Source organism: Oncorhynchus mykiss, chromosome 16 (genome assembly GCF_013265735.2).
Source record: "Oncorhynchus mykiss isolate Arlee chromosome 16, USDA_OmykA_1.1, whole genome shotgun sequence".
Classification (NCBI taxonomy): Eukaryota; Metazoa; Chordata; class Actinopteri; order Salmoniformes; family Salmonidae; genus Oncorhynchus; species Oncorhynchus mykiss.
In genome coordinates, this window is record NC_048580.1 from 55514494 (window position 1) to 55535776 (window position 21283).

General features: G+C 43.9%; 1 protein-coding gene and 1 pseudogene across 4 annotated transcripts; one reads left to right on the plus strand and one right to left on the minus strand.

Moving 5' to 3' along the window:
- LOC110491111 overlaps window positions 1-2616 on the minus strand; it is a 119473-nt pseudogene extending 116857 nt beyond the window's left edge.
- Window positions 2412-21245, plus strand: LOC110492332 (mRNA-decapping enzyme 1A). 4 transcript variants are annotated; one of them, XM_021566558.2, is made up of 9 exons: window positions 2412-2662; window positions 11853-11893; window positions 12166-12293; window positions 17763-17829; window positions 18018-18147; window positions 18450-18548; window positions 18701-19273; window positions 19516-19752; window positions 20048-21245. In XM_021566558.2, exons 3-9 carry the CDS (start codon window positions 12197-12199, stop codon window positions 20126-20128), a joined length of 1284 nt encoding a protein of 427 aa, XP_021422233.2. In that variant the 5' UTR covers window positions 2412-2662; window positions 11853-11893; window positions 12166-12196; the 3' UTR covers window positions 20129-21245. The 4 variants fall into 4 exon arrangements, with proteins under 4 accessions (XP_021422233.2, XP_021422231.2, XP_021422232.2 ...); XM_021566556.2 differs by lacking the exon at window positions 2412-2662 and adding an exon at window positions 6538-6705; XM_021566557.2 differs by lacking the exons at window positions 2412-2662; window positions 11853-11893 and adding an exon at window positions 6572-6705.
- Window positions 21246-21283: the final 38 nt, after the last annotated feature.

The window sequence follows — 21283 nt, forward strand, 5'->3', positions numbered from 1 at the left end:
GGGGGGGAGCTGAACAGGGAGCATTCCCTTGACAACTAAGGAAAACACAAAGGGTACAAGGGAAGGCTGGTCAGTGCTCAGTACACCATATGGATGCTACATAAATGAGAAAATTATAGAAAACAATTATTTCTGTTGTCACATACTGCGACGAAATGTTTTACATAATCCTAACAACAAATTCATTGATCCAACATCTGTCGCTGATGCATGTGCACAAACTGTTGATGCAAAACTGAGTCAGTCTAGATTATTTTAAATACAATTCAATTGTAGACTGCTGTAGACTAACAGTAAAATTCTTAAATACGGGTCCCTTTCCAACAATGCAGAGTAAAGATAAAGATTAAAATAACAAAATATCAAATGTACTGACAAATACAACTTAATTACTTCTATCTACAGAATTCCACCGCTTCCTCTCAACTAGACCAAAATTCATAGTCCAAATTTCCATCAAATTAATCCACAAATAAACCTACCTTTTCTTACGACTAAATTTAAGATACAGCTGATTTTTCAAATATATTACCGAGACATCAGTGAAGTATACTGCTAATAAAAAACAAGAAGATTTGAGACGTTCTCAGCACAAAACAAATGGAAAGCATAGGACTCCAGGTCCCACGAGACACATGCGATAACACCGACACAAGACTATAGAAGAGCGCAGGACTCCAGGTCCCACGAGACACATGCGATAACACCGACACAAGACTATAGAAGAGCGCACGAGTTTCTTCCCAACAGCGCAGCGCTCCAGAGACGAATTAGTCAAAACCATCATAGGGATGTATTTACCTTCGGGCTGTTGCTCTGCTTTTTGCATTCTCTTATCCACATTGAAACTCCTTTCTAAACCCAACACAATATAAGTGGAATAATAGGCTAAACGTTCAATCCAAATGATTTTACTACATTTAAAAAAGTACACAGAACCTCAGACATTTAGCCTACCACAAACATCCTTGAAATGCAACATCCGGGTGTTTCACATGATGGATCGTAGCTGGCTAAAATACAGACGCATACATTCTTTCCTGGATCAGTGGTCCATACAAGTCCATTTCATTGTTCAAGTTTTTTTGTTTAGCCTGCTGAAGCAACATGGCAACAGCTGTGACCATCCTCTCAAGAACGAAGCGAATATGTGATTTTGGACACTGTGTCCAAGGTGTGCAAAGTGGCACTGTTCACTCTCTCATGGGCACGATTGGCATCCCATGCTAATCCGTTTAAAGACAGCATTTATACTATAGAATAGCCTTATACTGTACTCTGCCAGGGATGTGTGCTGTAAATAAATCGGATTCGGAGTTGGGCCAATGCCAATGAATTAAAATGACATAGTCACCATTGACCGACCTGACTTTCCTTTCCAACTAGGGCGACTGTCTCGAGACGAACAATCCAATATAGGCCATCCATAGCCTAATAACATATACAATTAACCCTAATAAATCTAACTAATAAATTATGGCACTAATATTACTGTGACAACGATGTAATAACGTTATTAAAACATGTGTAGGTTTAAGGTTAATTAATTTGTTGCTCAATAACTTCCCAGGGCAATCACAGAGGCAAATGTGCCTGTGGTAACGTAAATGACGCACACACACACAGGTCGTCGCACCACACACACGGACACGTACACCCACGTACACCCACGCGCACACACACGATTATGCATGATTTAGGATTAATAAGAGTCACTAACTGACAATAAATGTGTTATGAGCTTAATACAAATGTATTTCTATAACCCAAAAACGAATCACATTTTGCTCGTGTTTAGGCTATAGCTTAATGCAACTCTATGACGCTCTAAAATGTCATTATTATTTCTCCCTCTCACATAATTCAATTCCCTGCGTGGATATGTCAGACATGAAGACCTGCATACACACCTTTCAAAGTTCACATGTAACAGGTTACATTTCACCATTCTGTCACTCTCGTTCTATCACTTGGTTTTCAAGAGTTGTCTTTCAAGAGGCTATATATAGCATTGTAAAACTTAAAAGTAATATAAACTCAATACTTTTCAGTCTAAAAAAACAAAAAAAAGTATTATTATACACAGCTGGCGCTTAAAATAATAGTCCCCCTCCAAATAGGCCTGGGGCGACATAAATCTGTCACATCTATTCCATTCTCAAATAACGTTAATATAGTAACGCACGCTCGCGGGGAGGACATCAGCTTTATGCACATACCCAGTAGCCCTATATGACTATAAACTAGCTCGTAGGTTATACGTACACTTTACTCATGCATTGTTGGCTGTTTTCTCTAACGGTGCCGGACGTCAGCATGAGGCAACATACATTGCGTAAACATTATCCACATGAGGGACACACTCTTTTCACGCCACTTCGATACGAAGTCATTTTCGCTAACCCTAAACCCTTTCCTAACCTTAACCTCCTAACCTGATACGCTAATTATCCTAACCTGCTACTAAAAAGTCACTTCGTTATCGAAGTGGCGTGAAAAGATTGTTTCACTTTCCCATGACTTACCCCGGTGTCTTCGAACCCCGACAGCGAACGCCATATCATCTCCCTCTTCTTTGAGGCCACTCGACGCCGTTTAGTGTCCACATTCTACAACGAATCAACAGGAAATGTATGTGTATTGAAAGTACGACAGTAAGAAAGTAAGTAGTAAGTAAATTGCCTTGCACGAGCCTTGGTTTGTGTGAGCCGGAATTGCTCATAGGAGCAAGAGCCTATCTCCCGTTTCAATGTATGTAGCGTGAGGCAGTTTGATGACAGGACGCTAGCCTTTCGCAGGGCCTTTGTTAGAATGTGTTGGAAGGTTACCGGTTATTGGATTAGCCTACATCTACCTGCAGCCGGATAACTGTTTCACAGCAGCTATAATCCCTCAATTATAATCCCTATGTTCCTCACTGAAGCAAATTATGTTGTTGGCCTAACTGACATTATAGACTACTTCAGCAAACTAATGAAATAGTTTCAATATCAATTTCATATGCTGGCCTAGCCTGTGGCCTATGGTTTTGGACGCCCATGTCACACTCATTTATCACAAATAACGGTATACCTATTTACAGATCAGGTAGGCCTATCTATTTTACTGAGAGTAGCCTAGGCCTTTGCCCAATCTCGCATTGAGGTGTTTAGTTTGTTTTTTTAAACTGTCTTCCCCTATGCTAAAATAAGCGTTAGATTTCACATGGTTGAGTGTTACATGTAGCTCCAAATTACAAAAGTGTCGCCACACGGATTATGGGTGTCGTTGAAATATATTGCAGCAATGCCACCATGTGGTGATTAGTAAATAATACAGTCTTCATAGGATTTGGTCCTGAGGAAAAATAACATTTATACCTTTAATTTTAAGAACAAATTCTTATTTGGAACAGTGGCAGTGACCGATTTTTACCTTGTCAGCTGGGGAATTCGGTCCAGCAACATTTTGGTTACTGGCCCAATGCTCTAAGCACTATGCTACCTGCCACCACTGTCCGAAATAAACACTTCGACCCTAACACTTTTCCTAGATCTGAAAGAAATGTATGGATTTGGTTGGTGTAGTCATTATTTTAATCTGACAGCAGGATAGGTGGTGTTTTTGAATCATTGTTTGTGAAAAATGATTGCAGTATGATGCATCAACACTCACTATCCGTCAATGTTTCTTTGTTTTGTTATTTTGGTTATTAATTGTATTATTTTGAATTATGTTTATTTAATTTGATCCCTTAGATCCTCGGGTGGGGTGGGATTGGGGAGGGGGGTGTAACTTCATTTTGTATGTATGTATGTTTTTTATTTTACCTTTATTTAACTAGGCAAGTCAGTTAAGAACAAATTCTTATTTTCAATGACAGCCTAGGAACAGTGGATTAACTGCCTGTTCAGGGGCAGAACGACAGAGTTGTACCTTGTCAGCTCGGGGATTTGAACTTGCAACCTTCCGGTTACTAGCCACTAGGCTACCCTGCTGACAATTATTATTTCTAATTAAAACCAGTGGTGTTAAAAGTACCTAATTTTTATACTTGAGTAAAAGTAAAGATATCTTATTAGAAAATGACTCAAGTAAAATTGAAAGTCACCCAGTAAAATACTACTACTAGTCTAAAAGTATGTGGTTTTAAATATACAGAAGTATCAAAAGTAAATGTAATTGCTAAAAGTGCAAATAGTCTGGGTAGCCATTTGATTAGATGTTCAGGAGTCTTATGTTTGGGGGGTAGAAGCTGTTTAGAAGCCTCTTGGACCTAGACTTGGCGCTCAGGTACCACTTGCCGTGCGGTAGCAGAGAGAACAGTCTATGACTGGCTGGAGTCTGACAATTTTTAGGGCCTTCCTCTGACACCGCCTGGTATAGAGGTCCTGGATGGCAGGAAGCTTGGCCCCAGTGATGTACTGGGCCGTACGCACTACCCTCTGTAGTGCCTTGTTGTCGGAGGCCGAGCAGTTTCCATACCTGGCAGTGATGTAACCCGTCAGGATGCTCTCGATGGTGCAGCTGTAGAACCTTTTGAGGATCTAAGGACCCATGCCAAATCCTTTCAGTCTCCTTTGTTGGTGATGTGGACGCCAAGGAACTTGAAGCTCTCAACTTGCTCCACAACAACCCTGTCGATGAGAATTGGGGCGTGCTCTGTCCTCCTCCACAATAATCTCCTTTGTCTTGATCACGTTGAGGGAGAGGTTGTTGTCCTGGCATCACATGGTCAGGTATCTGACCTCCCTGTAGGCTGTCTCATCGTTGTCGGTGATCAGGCCTACCACTGTTGTGTCATCTGCAAACTTAATGATGGTGCAGTCATGAGTGAACAGCGAGTACAGGAGGGGACTGAGAACGCACCCCTGAGGGGCCCCCGTATTGAGGATCAGTGTGGCGGATGTGTTGTTACCTACCCTTACCACCTGGGGGCGGCCCGTCAGGAAGTCCAGGATCCAGTTTCAGGGGGAGGTGTTTAGTCCCAGGGTCCTTAGCTTAGTGATGAGCTTTGAGGGAATTATGGTGTTGAACACTGAGCTGTAGACAATAACTAGTATTCACATGTAGGTGTTCCTTTTGTCTAGGTGTGAAAGGGGAGTGTGGAGTGCAATAGAGATTGCATCATCTTTGGATCTGTTGGGGCGGTATGAAAATTGGAGTGGGTCTAGGGTTTCTGGGATAATGGTGTTGATGTAAGCCATGACCAGCCTTTCAAAGCTACAGATGTGAGCTACATGGCTACAGATGTGAGTGCCATGGGGCTGTAGTCATTTAGGCAGGTTACCTTAGTGTTCTTGGGCACAGAGACTATGGTGGTCTGCTTGAAACATGTTGGTATTACAGACTCAGACCGGGACAGATTGAAAATGTCAGTGAAGACACTTGCCAGTTGGTCAGCACATGCTCAGATTACACATCCTGGCCTTGTGAAAGTTATTCACATCGGCTGCAGAGAGCGTGATTTATTATCCAGAGATTGTACGTTGGCCAATAGGACCAATGGCAAAGGCAGATTAGCCACTAGTTGTCGGATCCTCACAAGGTACCCTGATCTCCTTCCGCGATACCTCTTCCGTCTCTTTCTCTTGCATATGGGTGTCTGGAGTAAATTCCTCTCGTTCGAATCATTAAAGAAAAATTATTCATCCACTTCAAAGTGAGTAATTGCTGTTCTGATGTCCAGAAGCTTTTTTCGGTCACACGAGACAGTAGCAGCAACTTTATGTACAAAATAAGTTACAAACAATGCAACAAAAAAAAAATAGCACGGTTTGCATTCAAAATGTAACAAGTACTTTTGGGTGTCAGGGAAAATGTATGGAGTAAAAACTACATAATTTTCTTTAGGAATGTAGTGAAGTAAAAGTTGTCAAAAATATAAACAGTAAAGCAAAGATACCCCCAAAAAACTACTTTAGTAGTACTTTCAAGTATTTTTTGTACTTTACACCACTGATTAAAACACATTTGATCACAAAAATATATAAATTGTGTTTATAGAGCTAGGCTCAGCCTGAATATCCGCCAGATGGGGCTATATATTATTCATTACGTTGTTTGCCATGGGGCTGAGAGAATATATTTTGCAATTGTATAACACATTTTTCCATATGGTGGAGGCAAATGTTGGCAGTTTTTAATATAACTAATGATCAATGGACCCCACCCTGGTTGGTAATTCGACCATGCTTACTACAAGTTTAGATAGCTGGCTGCTAGACTCATTTTGCAATCCCCAAAAAATTGAGCTGACATGGGCTGATGCACAACCAAATTTCGAAATTACACCTTGTGTATTCATTCTATTATTCCAACTCAACAGTAAATTGAGACCCCGACTGAAGGGGTGCCACGGGCTGCCAGTTTCCCATCCCTGGCCTACATGGATAGACAGGCCATAGCAAAATAGCAACCTCTAAAATTCATTGTAACCTTCTCGTGAACAAGCAATAGTTATTCACTCCAAATAATTATGAAACGAAAAGTGAGGCGGAACTATGAGGCATTCGGACCATGACTACCGACGTGCACCACCCGCGGACACTGGAAATGGAGTGTTCATAGAAATTGGTCCGTGTGGTAAGCATTGTATTCAAGATGGAGACCGCCAGTAAAATGAGCCTAGCAGCTCTACAACAACAAGATCCGTATATCAACAAACTTCTCGATGTTACCGGACAGGTAGCACTGTACACCTTTAATTCCAAAGCAAATGAATGGGTAAGCTCGCCAAAGGAGTCGCTGGTTTCTTCTGTTTATTGAAGGTAGTTAGCGCGATAGCAGCTCCGTAACGTTAACTAGAGCGCTAACTTTACCATATCTGATTTAGTTTATCATTAGCAATCTAGTAAAGTAGCTTACTAGTTAGCGAGCTATATCAAGCGTGTCCCTGTGGGATTGTGTAACAATCGTTTGCGAGTCATAAAATATAAATTAGTATGCGAGTCTTTTGTTGTAACGTTAGTTGGGTTACTAACTTCGCTACTTAACTAGCTAACACTTAACTAGCTATACGGGCTAGTTCGTTACGTCGTAGCATGCCACTTCAGCTAGTCATGTTGTACTAGCAACACTGACCAATAATATAAACGCAACAGGTAAAGTGTTGGTTTCATGAGCTGAAATAAAAGATAACCGAAAAGTTCCATACGCTTATTCATCTCAATGTGTGCATAAATTTGTTTGCATCCCTGTTAGTGAGCATTTCTCTTTTGCCAAGATAATCCATCCACCTGACAGGGGTGAGATATCAACGAGCTGATTAAACAGCTTGATCATTACACATGGCGCTCCTACCAGAAGATAACTGACGTCATGATTTGACCTCATACTTTTCCGAGTTACCAGTTGTCTTGAAAGCACCATGTGATCATTGATCTCCTGAAGAAGCTATCCATTTTCCTTGCTTTCTGTGCCCCCAAATGTTTGAATATACTGGTAAAGTTGTTAGCCAATGAGGTAATGTGACTGAACAAAGTGTAGACAAATGGTTAACAAAGAGTAGTTTTAGAACCGCCCCAGGTTTGCCCGTCATTGTAAATAATAATTTCTTATTAAAAATGTAAATAAAAAATGTATTTAACCTTTTTTTTAACTAGGCAAGTCTAGTTAAAAAAAAGTTTAAATACATAAAAATGAAAACATGTTTTATGAACATAAAATGCAGTTCTTCCGTTATAGGAAGAAAAAAAGTGCGCCGGTAATATGGTTCAGATCTGTGTAAAAAATGGCTAGCTGGAGCTCGTCTGAGAGGTCGGCTGTGAATGCCCTCACCCGCTAGTACTAAGATCTGCTCGCTATAGTGTAACAAACGTTGGTGGCAACGATTTAAAAGGAGCTATTTTTATTTATCAATCTCGACTGGTAAATTAAGGCTCGCCTCCCATTCGGCTGCATAGGGTTGCACCCTTAGCCTGCCTACTGTTAACTATCAGCACGTCACCCACCACTTGACCACTTTGCAATGTGAGTTTGAGGCAGTAGAATAGTTTGAAACCTGAACGTTTTACTTTACTTCAAATAATGAGGCATGTCTTACCTTGCTTCAAATTAACCTTGTGAAAACCCAACCACAGAAACTTGGAGGCAATTCTTTTATAAAGACTTCCTCATGCAATTAACCAGCATTCATCTCCTGTTCTATTGGTTTTCATATCAACTTACTCTCGTTGTCCAGAATCCAAAGGCACAATTCTAGTCATATTAGCAAACCAACATAGTTGTTGCTATTAGATTCCCCCTCTTTCTGAGTTTCTAACAGAGTGTTCATCTCTGTCACATATGGAACTGCTTGTATTAGGTGTGCTGTTTAGAACAGTGTTTTCCACAAATTGCATTTTGGCAAATGTTTGAAAATTGTTTTATTAGCTGCTTTGTTACAGGAGTTGCATGTTCAATAATATGCTATAGCCTTTTGACTGTACGATGATAGGACTGCTATTGTTGCATGTTTCCATGAAGGACTTAATGAAAAATGTCTGGTCCATGTATGCATGCAGAGTATCAGAGATACTGGCTGCACTTGACATCTGCATATCTGCAGGCTGATGCTCCATCCTAGGAGTGGTCAAAGAATCAACTGCTGCCTTGGACAGTCGGGGATCCCCATTGGGAGGACAGGGCGACCCCACCACCAGAACGGGCCCCATGGCAGCGGCTGGCTGTGACTCCACAATTGGAGTGGGGGTCTCCTTAACAATGGCTAGTCAAAGCTCTTGCTGAGGGAGGTGCAGACCTTGGTGTGCTGGTTTGTGCTCTCTGGAGTTGTCTTCATCTGATGGGGAGCTGGGCCTCTCTGGAGTTGTCTTTATCTGATGGGGAGCTGAGCCTCTCTGGAGTTGTCTTCATCTGATGGGGAGCTGGGCCTCTCTGTAGAGCAGAAGCAGACCTGGCGCTCCTGTGCCTATTGCCGGGAGGGCCTAGAGTACGCCCTCCTGATCTCTTCCCTTTCATAGAGCAGCTCCTCGTAGTCCCTCTGCAGCTCCCAACTGGAGAGGGTGTGGTCATTCCATGGCCACTGAGGAAGCCTGGAGCAGGGCTTGAAATATCTTGGATGAGAGAGGGGTGTAAGGCCTCGCAGCTCATTCTCGGGTGTGTGGCGGCTTTGTGTGGAGTTGTGGGCTGAGGTGGGGTACCTCAACATCTCAGCTATAGCAGGCCAGAATCCGGGAGATATGAAGGACCATGTAAAAATGTAAACTCGTCTGAGTTGTCAGCTTTGAATGCCCTCACCCGCTAGTACCGAATGCTGATTCACTAAGATCTGCCCACTATAGTGTTGTCCTATCAGAACTTCATGTTGAGGCCCATTACTATACACTTTGTCACCACCTTGTCAGCTCAGGGATTTGATCTAGCAACCTTTCGGTTACTGGCCCAACGCTCTAACCACTAGACTGCCTGTCGCTCAATTGCCAATGGACGAACAGCACTTCAGTAGAAACGCAGCATGTGAATTCTGTCAGCATCAAACAGGTCTTCTTTCTAAAGACGGCAAAACACGCTTTAACATAAGGTGTGCAGGGTTGGAGCGTCTCCGAGTGCCCTGATTGGTTGGAATGAATGAGCGATTGATAGGTCTGAAAGCCAGTCCAATTGAAAGGAACAGTTTTTTTACAACCTGGTTGGGCTACAATCAAGCCGTTTTCGCAGTAGTAATGGTGCAACCATGACACTATGGAATCTGCACTCGCTTTTTTCTCTAGGGCACTCTGAAACAACGGTACAGCAAAGCCTTATCAACATGACAACAATTATTATCTCAGAGGTTGTTATCCTAGTTGCACAGTGCCCCCAAAATCAAACTCCTGGGTGCACAGCAACATCTTTTAGAGCCCTGGGTACCACTAGTACTAACGCTGTAAACTAGCCAGCTAGACATCAGGGCCATGTTCAGAAGGCCACAACAGGTGTGCAAAGTTTGATTCCACGGAAACTGTGCTGTTCTGAACAACCAGTTTGTGTGGTCTCAAATACAAACGGTCACAACCCAAGAGCAGGGGCGTGTTCCTCTGCCCAGGCGTTGCTGACGCCTGCCGGATCTTACAACGCCTGGATAGGTATTTAACGCATCAGCTAACCACATATGTTATAGCAATCTGTCAGTCAATGACGTGGCACACAACCATTGGTTGATGCATGTAACGTCTGAGCAGGGGAACACGACCAATGATAGTGCCCAAAAGCCTGTTTTAGCATGGGCAGCGCCAATGAGGACTTTCACCTTTTTGAAGTAATCAACTGGGTGGGACTTCTTATTGGTTAAGGAAGGATCACATAATTCCATCCAGGTCATTTATTTATTTATTTTACCTTTATTTAACCAGGTAGGCAAGTTGAGAACAAGTTCTCATTTACAATTGCGACCTGGCCAAGATAAAGCAAAGCAGTTCGACAGATACAACAACACAGAGTTACACATGGAGTAAAACAAACATACAGTCAATAATAAAGTATAAACAAGTCTATATACAATGTGAGCAAATGAGGTGAGAAGGGAGGTAAAGGCAAAAAAAGGCCTTGGTGGCAAGGTAAATACAATATAGCAAGTAAAACACTGGAATGGTAGTTTTGCAATGGAAGAATGTGCAAAGTAGAAATAAAAATAATGGGGTGCAAAGGAGCAAAATAAATAAATAAATTAAATACAGTTGGGAAAGAGGTAGTTGATAGGGCTAAATTATAGGTGGGCTATGTACAGGTGCAGTAATCTGTGAGCTGCTCTGACAGTTGGTGCTTAAAGCTAGTGAGGGAGATAAGTGTTTCCAGTTTCAGAGATTTTTGTAGTTTGTTCCAGTCATTGGCAGCAGAGAACTGGAAAGAGAGACGGCCAAAGGAAGAATTGGTTTTGGGGGTGACTAGAGAGATATACCTGCTGGAGCGTGTGCTACAGGTGGGAGATGCTATGGTGACCAGCGAGCTGAGATAAGGGGGGACTTTACCTAGCAGGGTCTTGTAGATGACATGGAGCCAGTGGGTTTGGCGACGAGTATGAAGCGAGGGCCAGCCAACGGGAGCGTACAGGTCGCAGTGGTGGGTAGTATATGGGGCTTTGGTGACAAAACGGGTGGCACTGTGATAGACTGCATCCAATTTGTTGAGTAGGGTATTGGAGGCTATTTTGTAAATGACATCGCAGAAGTTGAGGATTGGTAGGATGGTCAGTTTTACAAGGGTATGTTTGGCAGCATGAGTGAAGGATGCTTTGTTGCGAAATAGGAAGCCAATTCTAGATTTAACTTTGGATTGGAGATGTTTGATATGGGTCTGGAAGGAGAGTTTACAGTCTAACCAGACACCTAAGTATTTGTAGTTGTCCACGTATTCTAAGTCAGAGCCGTCCAGAGTAGTGATGTTGGACAGGCGGGTAGGTGCAGGTAGTGATCGGTTGAAGAGCATGCATTTAGTTTTACTTGTATTTAAGAGCAATTGGAGGCCACGGAAGGAGAGTTGTATGGCATTGAAGCTTGCCTGGAGGGTTGTTAACACAGTGTCCAAAGAAGGGCCGGAAGTATACAGAATGGTGTCGTCTGCGTAGAGGTGGATCAGAGACTCACCAGCAGCAAGAGCGACCTCATTGATGTATACAGAGAAGTGGAGGGAGGGATCAGCCAAAGCAATATACTCCTGAGCAAACATTCCGTAATTGCATGTGGCAGTAAATCGGCAACCTTTTCTTTATACCTGTTCAAACATCACCTTCCTGGTGGCAGTTTGCACCCTTTCAGCTCATAGAATGTTTAATGAACTGAAAGCACCCAGACCAAATATCAACTAACTTTTGCATGTTGTGATTATTCTTGTTTTACCTGATCGATTCGTGTTCAGCAAGTTCAAGTTGTAATTTTTCTGCATTATTTCCATTTCAGGAAAAGACCGAAATTGAAGGCACCTTATTTGTTTATGCCAGGTAATTTATTTTTATGGTGACCTTTTTTGAAGGGGACACTGTTGCAACGATACTTAGCTAGCTAACTAGAGCCTAACCCCCTTCTTAACCTGTGGTGGTTGTCTCACCACCTGTCCTCATGTCTACGCTTCCCTAATTTAGATCTTTCACCTCCACCCTCCCTGTTTCTCTTTTCAACGTCACCACTCTTTGCTTTTATTTGTTTATTTTTTGTGACAAACACATTTAGCCTAATAGTCTTTCTCCATTGCTCTCCAATAACCTGTCCACAGGTGTGCATCCCCTCATCATGGCTTCACCATCATGAATCGCCTGAGCACAGAGAATCTGGTGGAGCCCATCAACAAAGACCTTGAGTTTCAGCTCCAAGACCCCTTCCTGCTGTACAAGAATGCTAACTGTGAGTAGGCTATACCATAATAGTCCACTAGTCAGACTGAGATTTCCACCACATTGGCTGCTTTGCAATAACTTAAAGATGGAGCTTTTTTTTTTTCTTGTTACTGTTCATACCATGCAGCCTGCACTAGTGATGCGCAGGTTGACTCATAATCCGCAGTCCACGTGGTTATATAGTGTGGCTGGAGGGCGAGTGGGCGGGTGGGTGACAGGCGGGTTGAATAAAGAGAAACAATACCTTAAATCCGTACATTTATAATTATTGTGCGATTTATATAGGCTTATTTATTGTAATTGTTTTTAGGCTATCTGGTATTACTGTAAAATCCTAAACTTTAGGGTTTAACTGTACATGTGCCAAATAGCCTGCAGAGCCAATCGCCTAATAATGCTTTTGGGAAGGGCAGAAAAAATGTACGCAAAAAGGATATTGTCGAACTTGATTTCATAAGACAAAATCTGCGAATGGAGAGTTGAAAATAAAGACAAGGGAGGGCCAGAAAAGTCATGTTTGGGAAAGATTTGGTGAAGTAGTAAAAGAGGATGTTAGCAGGCTATGTTATGTGTGATGATTGTGAGGCGCAATACAAATACGACAGTGACAAGACGGGACTTCAAATAGGCCTATGGCATGTCAAGGGAACTGTAGCCTACTGTTTAGATGAGTTAAAGGGAAACTGAAGTCTGGACATTGACTAACCAGAATAACCTACTGTTTTTTGGCAGTCCTCTGTTAATACTAGTCCCGTGCGAATCGACATCCCTGTGTTTTGAGAGAAATGTCTGAGTTTCACAGGTGTTACTCGCAGCTTGAGCAATAAGAAAAAATAACTGGTTCGATAAATTGAACGAAGTTCTGCACATAGTTTACAGTGCATTCGGAAAGTATTCAGACCCCTTGACTTTTTCCACACTTTGTTACAATACAGACTTATTCTACAATTGATTAAATTGTCCCCTCCCTCTCATTAATCTACACACAATACCCCATAATGACAAAGCTAAACCAGGATTTTAGAATTTTGGCACACCTGTATTTGGGAATTTTCTCCCATTCTTCTCTGCAGATCCTCTCAAGCTCTGTCAGGTTGGTTGGGTAGCGTTAATGCACAGCTATTTTCAGATCTCGCCAGAGATGTTCGATCGGATTCAAGTCTGTGCTCTGGCTGGGCCACTCAAGGACATTCCAGAGACTTGTCTCGAAGCCAGTCCAGTGTTGTCTTGGCTGTGTGCTTAGGGTTGTTTTCCTGTTGGAAGGTGAACCTTCGCCCCAGTCTGAGGACCTGAGTGCTCTGGAGCAGGTTTTCATCAAGGATCTCTCTGTACTTTTCTCCGTTCATATTTCCCTCGATCCTGACTAGTCTCACAGTCCCTGCCGCTGAAAAACATCCCCAAAGCATGTTGCTGCCACCACCATGCTTTTTCCGTGGGGATGGTTCCAGGTTTCCTCTAGACGTGACACTTGACATTCAGGCCAAAGATTTCAGTCTTGCTTTCATCAGACCAGAGAATCTTGTTTCTCACGGTCTGAGAGTCTTTAGGTGCCTTTTGGCAAACTTGTGCCTTTTACTGAGGAGTGGCTTCCCTCTGGCCACTCTACCATAAAGGTCTGATTGGTGGAGTGCTGCGGAGATTGTTGTCCTTCTGGAAGGTTCTCCCACCTCCACTGAGGAACTCTGGAGTTCTGTCAGAGTGACCATCGGGTTCTTGGTCACCTCCCGGACCAAGGCCCTTCTCCCTCGATTGCTTAGTTTGGCTATTTACTACATTGTAGAGTAATAGTGAAGACATCAAAACTATGAAATAACACATATGGAATCATGAAGTAACCCAAAAAGTGTTAAACAAAACAAAATATTTGTATTATTTGATATTCTTCAAATAGCCATCCTTTGCCTTAATGACAGCTTTGCATACTCTTGGCATTTTCTCAACCAGCTTCATGAGGTGGACACCTGGAATGCATTTCAATGAACAGGTGTGCCTTCTTTAAAGTTATGATGAAACTGGCTCTCATGAGGACCGCCACAGGAAAGGAAGACCCAGAGTTACCTCGGCTGCAGAGGATAAGTTTATTAGAGTTACCAGCCTCTGAAATTGCAGCCCAAATAAATGCTTCACATAGTTCAAGTAACAGACACATCTCAACATCAACTGTTCAGAGGAGACTGTGTGAATCAGGCCTTCAGGGTCGAAATGCCGGCAAGAAACCACTACTAAAGGACACCAATAATAAGAAGAGACATGCTTGGGCCAAGAAACATGAGCAATGGACAATAGACCGGTGGAAATTTGACCTTTGGTCTGGAGTCCAAATTGGACATTTTTGGTTCCAACCGCTTTGTCTTTGTGAGACGCGTTGCGGGTGAACGGATGATCTCCACATGTGTATTTCCAACTGTAAATCATGGAGGAGGAGGTGTTATGGTGTGGGGGTGCTTTGCTGGTGACACTGTGATTGATTTAGAATTCAAGGCATTCCGCAGCGATACCCCATCCCATCTGGTTTGGGCTTAGTGGGACTATCATTTGTTTTTCAACAGGACAATGACCCAACACACCTCCAGGCTGTGTAAGGGCTATTTTACCAAGGAGAGTGATGGAGTACTGCATCAGATGACCTGGCCTCCACAATCACCCGACCTCAACCAAATTGAGATGGTTTGGGATGAGTCAGACCGCAAGTGAAGGAAAAGCAGCCAGTGCTCAGCATATGTGGGAACTCCTTCAAGACTGTTGGAATATAATTCCAGGTGAAGCTGATTGAGAGAATGCTAAGAGTGTCCAAAGCTGAATGCTAAGAGTGTCCAAAGCTGTCAAGGCAAAGGGTGGCTACTTTGAAGAATCTCAAATTTAAAATATATTTTGATATGTTTAACCCTATTTGGGGTACTACATGATTCCATATGTGTTATTTCATAGTTTTGAGGTCTTCACTATTATTCTACAATGTAGAAAATAGTAAAAAATAAAGAAAAACCTTTGAATGCGTAGGTGTTCTAAAACTTTTGACCAGGTAGTGTATGTGATAAAGTGAACATCTGAGGCCTGTACCCAACCCTAGCCCAATTTTTGGACAGGTGGTCATGGATTTTTTTGTTGTTGCCCGATTTAGATATATTTCGTCTTATAATTTCTGACATTTTGGTAATCCATTTGTTAGTCAACTTGTCTATAATTAGATACATGTAGCTTCTCTTTTGTCATTATATGTTACCCAAGAAGACTAAATAAACCCGTACTCAACCAAATAATGTAATAGAGCGATAGAACAAATGATTCAATACAGTTGACGGACTGGGGAAAAAATACAACAAAGCAACAACAACAAACAAAACAATTTGCTCAAAATGTCCAAAAGAAAGCTGTGAAAACGACCAAACGTGTTTCTGATAAGATTTCAGTTCGGCTACAATACATATTTGATGTGGTTGAAACACTATAAGATTTTATGATGAAGACAGCACCTCTACAGATGGTATCTAGCTGATCATTGCATTCTCTCAAGATATAATAAAATAATTATATAATAAATAAATCCTATTTCTCCACTCCTGTTCCCAAATCCACATTTAGCCTACATTTAGTAAATAAATTGACTGCAAGAAATGCTATGTTATTCCAGATGCGCAATATTCAGAGATTCTGTTTTTGTGGAACTGCCCATAACTATATTTCCATTAAAAGAGCTGCGGGTGTACATGTATTATGTATTACTAGGCTAAATTTAGCATTGAATGTGCTATCTATGTAACTTTCCCCCAGATAAATAAGGAAGGTTGTCAACGTTTTCTAAACACATTTTTGGAATTAAGTTGCAAAGCACAGCTTGCACACAAGCATTAAAGATCTGTCAGGCCTCCCGAGGGGCACATCTCCTCTGATAGGTCTCCTTGTCCCATCACGCTCTATCGACTCCTGTGGAGGGCCGGGCGCATGCACGCTGACATGGTCGCCAGTTGTACGGTGTTTCCTCCAAAACATTTGTGCGGCTGCCATCCGGGTTAAGTGAGCAGTGTGTCAAGAAGTAGTGCAGCTTGGCAGGGTCGTGTTTCAACCGCCGCCTCTGCTGAGTCCGTACGGGAGTTGCAGCGATGGGAAAATACTGTAACCACCAATTGGCTATCACGAAATTGGGAATAAAGGGGGTAAAAAGAACCCTCCCCCACAAAAACTTATAAAAATCTGTCAAGCTGTGTGGAATTCAAAAGAGTACTTGAAAGCTTCCAGACCCTTTGACCATTGGGTTATGTATTTTACTGCAATCCCACCATACTATCTACTATTTAATTTGTCTGTTTAGTCCTATGGAAAAGAACACTACCCTGTCTGTGCAGCAGACACACACACACATTAAACGCATGCAGACATACAGGAAAATAACACATGCCCCCTATAACATAATTCCACCACTTCAATCCCCTTCCAGGCTGACCCCTGCAAAGATATACATGCATACAAATTTACCAGACAGACATTGACACACACTACCCCTCCAGTCAGACTTGCCTCTGAATGCACTCAGCAGACAACATCCCAGGGTTCTCTGGAAGATGGCCTTCCCCTTGTGCCGGAAGTCATTCTGAGACTGATGGTGCGCAGTGAGCAGGAACATCTCCTCTGTTAGGTCTCCTCCGCCCATGGCCTCATGCTAACACGGTTCTACCCAGCATAGGAGCTCAGTCTGAGGGAAAATATGTCTCTCAGGCCCAAGGGCCTCTATGGCCTGGAGCTGCCTGGAAACCACCTCATGGATGGGATGGATACAGCACGTCGGCTCTCCGTGGTAGTTCTGTAGGCGTCTGATCCAGTCATCCAGAGGAGCAGCGTTATCTGGAACCTTGTGACTCCTCCTCAGTCCTCTAGTGCCTGCAGGCCCCGGGGGGGAATGCAAGACTATCCTGGAAAGTGGCGTTCTTGGCTGTCTTTGAGACTCGTGAAGGGATGATGACTTATTCTGTTTACCATGATTCCAAGGTTTGTGTCCTGCCTTCCCTTAGTGGAGGGTTGTATCAGTGCTTCAGCAGGTTAGAGAATGTGAATGTGGCCTGTTTAGAGAGAGAGATACCTGTTTATACGTCCCAGGGATCCCCAGGTAGAGCACAAACACTACTGTTGCTAGGTTACCAGCCTCTGAGGGAAACACTCCTGTCACACACGGTTTCTTCAGAAAGTCCTGTCTGGCTCAGTTGGTAGAGCATTGCAACACCAGGGTGGTGGGTTCAATTCCCACAGCGGACCAGTTCGAAAAAAAAGTATGAAAATGTCTGCATTTACGACTGACTATAAGTCGCTCTGGATAAGAGTGTCTGCTAAATGATAACATAATAAATAAAAAAGAGTTGCTGAACTCTTTCTTCAACTAAAATATCCCTCTTCCTAAGGGATGCGGCTCCAGTGATCCCTTCTATCTCCCATTATCTCTTCTAGTCAGTCATATTTCCCTCTCGTCTTGGTGTCCCTCCTACAGTGGGCATATACAGCATCTGGTTTTACGATAAGAAGGACTGCCAGCGCATCGCTCAGCTCATGGTGAAGTGAGTATGTCCCGGTGAAACACACAACCACTAACCCAGATAAGAAAAACATTATCACCCACACCACTGGGGGAGCCATTTATCACTTTACAGACATGAGATTGTGTTGTGTATTTGTGTTTTCCCACTGATTTGCTAGTGTGTTTATCTTCACTATGTGTTTCTTTTGGTGTGTCTCTGTCCTCCAGGATTGTGAAGCAGGAAGCCTTGCAGGGACACCGGGGCTCCCCAGAGAGGGCTGACGTCCCTGGGAGGACCAATGGCTGCTCCATTGACATCCTGGAGCTCCTCAGCAAGGCCAAGGATGAGTTCCACAGGGTGAGAGACGGGAGCAGTCTTCACATCGCCCAGGAAATCTGGCCACACACGGACACATGACCACAGTCCAGAAAAAAACACACACACACACATAAGGGACAAGAGTGTTTCTCTTACTCAGTTAACCTCTGTCTTAGTTACTCTCTATTAATGTCACTCTCTTTCCTTAGATCTTAGTTCTGCTGCACAGTGTTTTTACTTTGTTAAAATTGCTGAGATTGCACACACCCCTCCCAGTTTCCATTCGTCTGAACACACTAGTAGGAATGTCAAAGCAATAAATATGTCTGTGTGTTAACTAGACTCAGGCGGGGGAAACAGAGCAGAGGGTGAACACCGAGACGCTGAAAACAGCCGGTGACACTACAGAGCACGCTCACAGCGCCTCGCAGCCAGAACAGGTACGTACCACTCTAGTTGAAATGACTGCACTATCTGATAACACGCTGCCTGTAACAAGTGTTCTCTCACATGACTGAAATGACTGTTACATGTCATTGAATGTTTACTGTATAAGTATGTTTCATATTGACTGTGGTAACTGTATTTGCAGAGCTCCCACTCTGGCCAGAGGCAGATCACTGTGGAGGAGCTGTTTGGCAGTTCTCTACCGAAGGAGGCCAGCCTGCTGCCAGCCATGCCCACCCAGAGTTCCACAGACCCTGCTGCCTCGGCCCCCGTCAGCTTCCTCCAGGCCCAGAGCTATGCTCCACCCATCCCTTTCCAGCCCTTACTGACACCCCGCCTCACAGCAGACCCAGGGGGAAACAACCGGCACCTCACCCCTGGTCTGATCTCCCTGATGGAGGCCAGAGGGAGCCCTGGCCCAGGCTACGCCCTCTACCCTGTGTTCTCCGGTGGACCTTCAGGGGACCCCCAACCCCAGCACTCTGTGTCCCCACTGTTGGTGACGCCATCTGGGGTTGAGGCTTGCGGTCCTCCACCTGGCCCTCTGTCGGCCTACCTGGGGAAGGAACCGGCCTACCTGAAACCCAGCCCCTCTGATCTCCACAAACCCACCCTCACACCTAGCGTCTTGCCCAGCCCGCTGGCCACACCCCAGAGCTTCAGAGAGCCAATCACCAAGCCCGCTGCCCTCGGCAGCATGCCCACAGGCCGTGTGCAGGTAACCAGCTGTTCTTTTTTTTGGGGGGGGGGGGATGTGTACTTAGTGTAATCTGTCTGAAGGACTCCCTTCTTTCTCAGCTGCAGAGTAAAGAAATGTATATGTTCGCTCAATCTCAGAAACTGTCAAAAACCCAGCCAGTTAGTATGATTTTGTTATCACGATATAGATGGCTTTGATAGTTAAAATGAAATCTTACTATGTCATCTTCCATCCCTCTCTCTTTCTCTCAACCATCCAAGGCTGTCCCTATGAAGGCGGGTCTTGTGGTACCGGGGGCGGGCACTTCACTTACGGGGGCAAAGCACTCCATTCTGCTCTCACCAAGCGCCTTTCAGCATTCTGTTGCCAAGACAACGGACCTGCAGAGGAAAGCTGCCCCTCCCTCGCCTCCGCCCGCAGCCACAGGGGTGGTGGAGCTCCCCCAACCCTCCTACAACAGGATCCAGTTACAAGACACACTCATCCACCTCATCAAGGTAGCGAGAGAGCTGAAGCCTTTTCACCCCAGACTCTAGCCTTGTGTTTGAAGTCTTCGTCAAGTTCAGGGTTTTATACTGCAGACTTCAACTTGCTGTTGTTGGCATTTATAAAATGCTCATGAACTGGTTATGAAGTCCTTCTGTATCTGCCCTTCAAATTAAATGTTACCCAAACGTATTACTTAAGAGATCTGCAATGAACTGAAGAAGTTGTGTGAAGTCTGGAAACTTGTTTGCTACTGTTATGCAAGATTACTGGAAGATAACTCCTCTCTCTCCTGTGTCTGTGCAGAATGACCCAGTGTTTCTCAGTGCCATCCACGAGGCCTACCTCCACAGTCTCTCCAAGGACCTGAGCCACGTCAAACTATAGCCCCATTCCAAACCTGAGGCTGGGCCTGGACACGCCTGGACAGGGGCACCAGCCAACCTAGCCTACAGGTACTGGACCACTGGGGGCTACTGCTGGTCATGTGCAGAGGCACAAACTGGCTCTGTACCTCTGGAGCAGCTATGTGACTGCAGGAGGAGGACAGGACTCGAATGTAGGAGGCTCATATCATTGTTCTCCTACCCTGTGTGGAGGAGAAGGTGAATGGGGACATGTTACAGTCACAGTAGTGTCAAATCAAGTACGCACTCTAGTAAGACATATTGTTGATGAGAAATAAACCCCGGTGGAAGGAGGATGATAATAAGGGTAAACCGTAAACCCTCATATGTCTTGGGAAAGAGCCTCCGGCCCTCTATGGTGAGGTCAGTGCTTAGGGACTTGCTGTGCAAGCCAAACTTCATTCAACTCCAGGTCCACTTCCTTGTTCTTCCTCAGTACAGCTGGGATTCTACACACTCTCTCGTACCCCCTCTCTCTCTTTCTCAATCTCTCGTGTCCTTCTTTCTGTCATTCCCTCACCCCATTCATGACCACCAGCCTCTGTCGCTATGCCTGTTAAGGGATGTGTGCAATAGATTGCAATGCCTTTTGGGAGATTCTAGTTTTTTTTTTTATATGACCAGGCTTAAGTGTGTTTTTTCCCAAGGGTTTAGACAGAGATTTGTTGTATTCATTTAGGCCCTATGACGTGGGGTGAGGCAGTAAAAGCTACTGCAAGACTGTACCTGAGCTAACTGCAATCATCAAAAGGATAATCTTGTTTAATAAGGTTGATGTCCGCGCCCCCGTGGAAATCCAATTGGCATAATGAATTTTTTTTTAAACATAAAAATCAGTCAGTTTAAGCTAGAGAGCCACTGCATCGGCCTATATCACGCTTCCACATCTGGTGAATGGTGACAGAGCTAGAGCGGTGTTTGTCAGATCATGAACATCCCGAAAATCGGTCTTCTCACAAAATGGTCTGCAGTGTCTGAACAGTGACCCCTCTATGGAAGGATGGATACTCTCACCAACACCATAGTGTTCTCCGTTTCGCCCTACACCCGCCACACGTCAGGAGACTTGTCTGAAGTCGGTACAGACGATCTGCCGCCACCTGTCTGTAGTATCCCAACCGTTTGGGCTACACAC